The 3,351-nt window shown below is 35.1% G+C and overlaps 2 protein-coding genes across 6 annotated transcripts in view; one reads left to right on the plus strand and one right to left on the minus strand.

Moving 5' to 3' along the window:
- The window catches only part of LOC106876535 (zinc finger protein 271), a 172,309-nt gene extending 168,964 nt beyond the window's left edge, over positions 1-3,345 (plus strand). For 3 of the 5 annotated variants that reach the window (XM_052978012.1, XM_052978009.1, XM_052978011.1), the window contains exon 2: positions 1,431-3,345. In XM_052978012.1, the coding sequence (XP_052833972.1) occupies positions 1,828-3,345 (1,518 nt within the window). In that variant the 5' untranslated portion in view covers positions 1,431-1,827. The other 2 variants (XM_014925118.2, XM_052978010.1) reach the window with 2 other exon arrangements.
- LOC106876538 (zinc finger protein 135) overlaps positions 1-3,351 on the minus strand; it is a 48,887-nt gene that overhangs the window by 8,618 nt on the left and 36,918 nt on the right. The gene's annotated exons all lie outside the window — the stretch shown is intronic.

Here is a 3,351-nt window from a genome sequence, read left to right on the forward strand (position 1 = left end):
GACCCACTCTTCTTGAATAGGACCCATTGACTCGTTGTTTATATCTGTATACGGTAAGTTGACAAAGATTTAATTCAAGGCTGTAATGGTGATAAGAATGTGAACTTCTGGATGTTGCAGCAATTATTTCGAAGCGAAAACAAAAGAACATTAGGAAAATATATTTCCTCGTCTTCAATAATAATGGTTAATGTTTAAACTTCCAAAGTCGAGATTTGACTTGAATTCGTTTTAGTGTCCATAAATAATATTGACGACAATGATGATAATGCTTTTTACTTAAGGCATAAGGCCTGTAATTTGGTTGCGAGGTGTAATTCTATCGCATGGGCCACTGTGTCTTATTTTGTTGACCTCAAATGGATGACCACGGTTTCCTCGTCACTTTCTGAAAACTCGGTATTTTTTAATGAAATCTATTGCTTTTTTTCAGATGATTACAGTTATTATATTTTTCAGATGGTGTAGTTTGTGATTGTGGAGGCACAATGGCCTAGTGGTTAGGGCGTTGTGAATGTTTATTGAGCGAAAATACCTAAAGCCCCACGAGGCTCAGACAGGGGATGGTGGCGAACCCTGCTGTACTCTTCCACCACAACTTTCTCTCACTCTTTCTTCCTGTTTCTGTTGTGCCTGTAATTCAAAGGGTCAGCCTTGTCACACTGTGTCACGCTGAATATCCCCGAGAACTACGTTAAGGGTACACGTGTCTGTGGAGTGCTCAGCCACTTGCACGTTAATTTCACGAGCAGTTCTGTTCCGTTGATTGGATCAACTGGAACCCTCGACGGAGTGCCAACACACAACAGCAGTTTGTGATTATATCCAAATTTGTTCTGAAAATCTGTTTTCGGGTACTGTGCAGCGCGGGAGAATTTCATATGATTTACACACCTAAGTCTTGTTTCGTCATAATTTACTGAAGGAGTTGTTCTAATGAAATTTTGTACAAGTACCATTCCAGTGGTATAGATTACGATTATGTCGGAATTTGTTGTGAAAATCTTTCTCTCTCTCTCTCTCAAATATTCTCTTTTAAACAAATTCAAAAGTATCTCATCCTCTGCAGGTCGTTTAGCATGCTAGAAACAGCAGTCGTTACATGGCTTTATCATAAGACCTGTAGCATGACAAACCAGATGGTTTTTCCTTTTAAGTACATTTATTTGTTGGATTGATAATAAAACTAAGACAATCCACAGAAACAGACAAATAGACTTGGATATCCAGAGAAAGTAAAACATACTCATACAGGTGAGAAGCCATTTTATTGTATTATCTGTGGTAAATCATTTTTTGGAAGTGATGTGACAAAACACAAACGTACACATACTGGAGAGAAACCATATCATTGTAATATCTGTGGTAAAATTGAATTACTCTGTTGTTTAACTATCCGCTTTATCTTACTGCCTCTTTTCCTATTTCAGAATATCTTCATTCAAACGTGCCTCTGATGTTTTTTATCGACTTTCCTTGACTGAACGAAGACCATATATTTATAAGAAGCATTCAGCAATACATCAAACTCTTTCTATAAATTAGATCTTCAACAAATGATGGGGAAACAGTTCTTCTGCACATTGTATTTCACAGCAACATTTTTTTTGTCTTCACAGTTTGTAATGTAGAGGAGATTATCAATTAACAGATTAATTAACATTGGATAACTTTACAAAGGATTTAACAGTTTACATCTTCTGTTTTGGATATTAATTAAGATCACAAATGAAAGAAACATAAAATTAAATTATTCTCCAAAAATAGTGACACACCTAAATAAAAACATCCATAGAATTTGAAAGAAACACTATCATTTTGGTATTTATGACAAATTATTCTCTCATAATGAATAATTTAACTGAACCAAAAAACCCTGATACAAGAGAGAAGCCATATCATTGTGATATCTGTGGTAAATCATTCAGTGAAGAAAGAGTCTTAACTAAACACAAATGCATTCATACAGGAGAGAAATCACATCGCTGTGATATCTGTGGTAAATTATTCTTTAAAAGTAGTTCTTTGACTATTCACAAACGTATTCATACTGGCGAAAAGCCATATCAATGTGATGTCTGTGATAAATCATTCTCTCAAAGTGGTTCTTTGACTTATCACAAAAGTACTCATACGGTGGTAAAACCATATCAGTGTGATATCTGCAGTAAATTATTTTCCACAAAAGGCATTTTAACTGCTCATAAACGTATTCACATTGGGGAAAAACAATATCACTGTGATGTCTGTGGTAAATCATTCTTTCAAAGTGGTTGCTTGACTAGTCACAAACGTATTCATACTGGAGTAAAACCATATCATTGTGATATCTGCAGTAAATTATTTTCCACAAATAGCACTTTAGTTCGTCACAAACGTACTCATATAGGTGAGAAGCCATTTTATTGTAATATCTGTGGTAAATCATTTGCTCAAAATAGTGACTTGACTAAACACATACGTGTACATACAGGAGAGAAGCCATATCACTGTAATATCTGTGGTAAATCATTTGCTAGATATAGTTACTTGTATAGTCACAAACTTATTCATACTGGGGAAAAACGATATCAATGTGATATCTGCAGTAAATTATTTTCCAGAAGTGGCACTTTAGTTCGTCACAAACGTACTCATACTGGGGAAAAACCATATCAATGTGATATCTGTGGTATATCATTTGCTCAAAGTGGTGACTTGCCTAAACACAAACGTACTCATACAGGAGAGAAGCCATATAGTTGTGATATCTGTGGTAGATCATTTTCTGGAAGTGGTGATGTGACAAAACACAAACGTACACACACAGGAGAGAAGCCATATCATTGTAATATCTGTAGTAAATCATTTTCTGAAAGTAGCCATTTGATTACTCACAAGCGTATTCATACTAAGGAAAAACCATATCAGTGTGATGTTTGTGGTAAATCATTCTCTCAAAGTAATGACTTAACTAGACACCATCGCATTCATACAGGAGGGGAACCATATCATTGTAATATCTGTGGTAAATCATTTTCAGAAAGTAGTACTTTAACTTGTCACAAACGTATTCATATAGGAGAGAAGCCATATCATTGTAATATCTGTGGTAAATCATTCTCTTCAAGTAGCTCTTTGATTAGTCACAAGCGTATTCATACTAAGGAAAAACCATATCATTGTGATATTTGTGGTAAACTATTTTCTTACAACAAAACTTTAAATAATCACAAACGTATTCATACAGGAGAGAAGACGTATCATTGTGATATCTGTGGCAAATCATTCTCCCAAAGTGGGGTCTTGTCTAAACACAAACGTACCCATACAAAGAAGGGGCCATATTATTCTGATATCTGGTGAATCATT

This window comes from Octopus bimaculoides, chromosome 29 (genome assembly GCF_001194135.2).
Source record: "Octopus bimaculoides isolate UCB-OBI-ISO-001 chromosome 29, ASM119413v2, whole genome shotgun sequence".
NCBI classification, from domain to species: domain Eukaryota; kingdom Metazoa; phylum Mollusca; class Cephalopoda; order Octopoda; family Octopodidae; genus Octopus; species Octopus bimaculoides.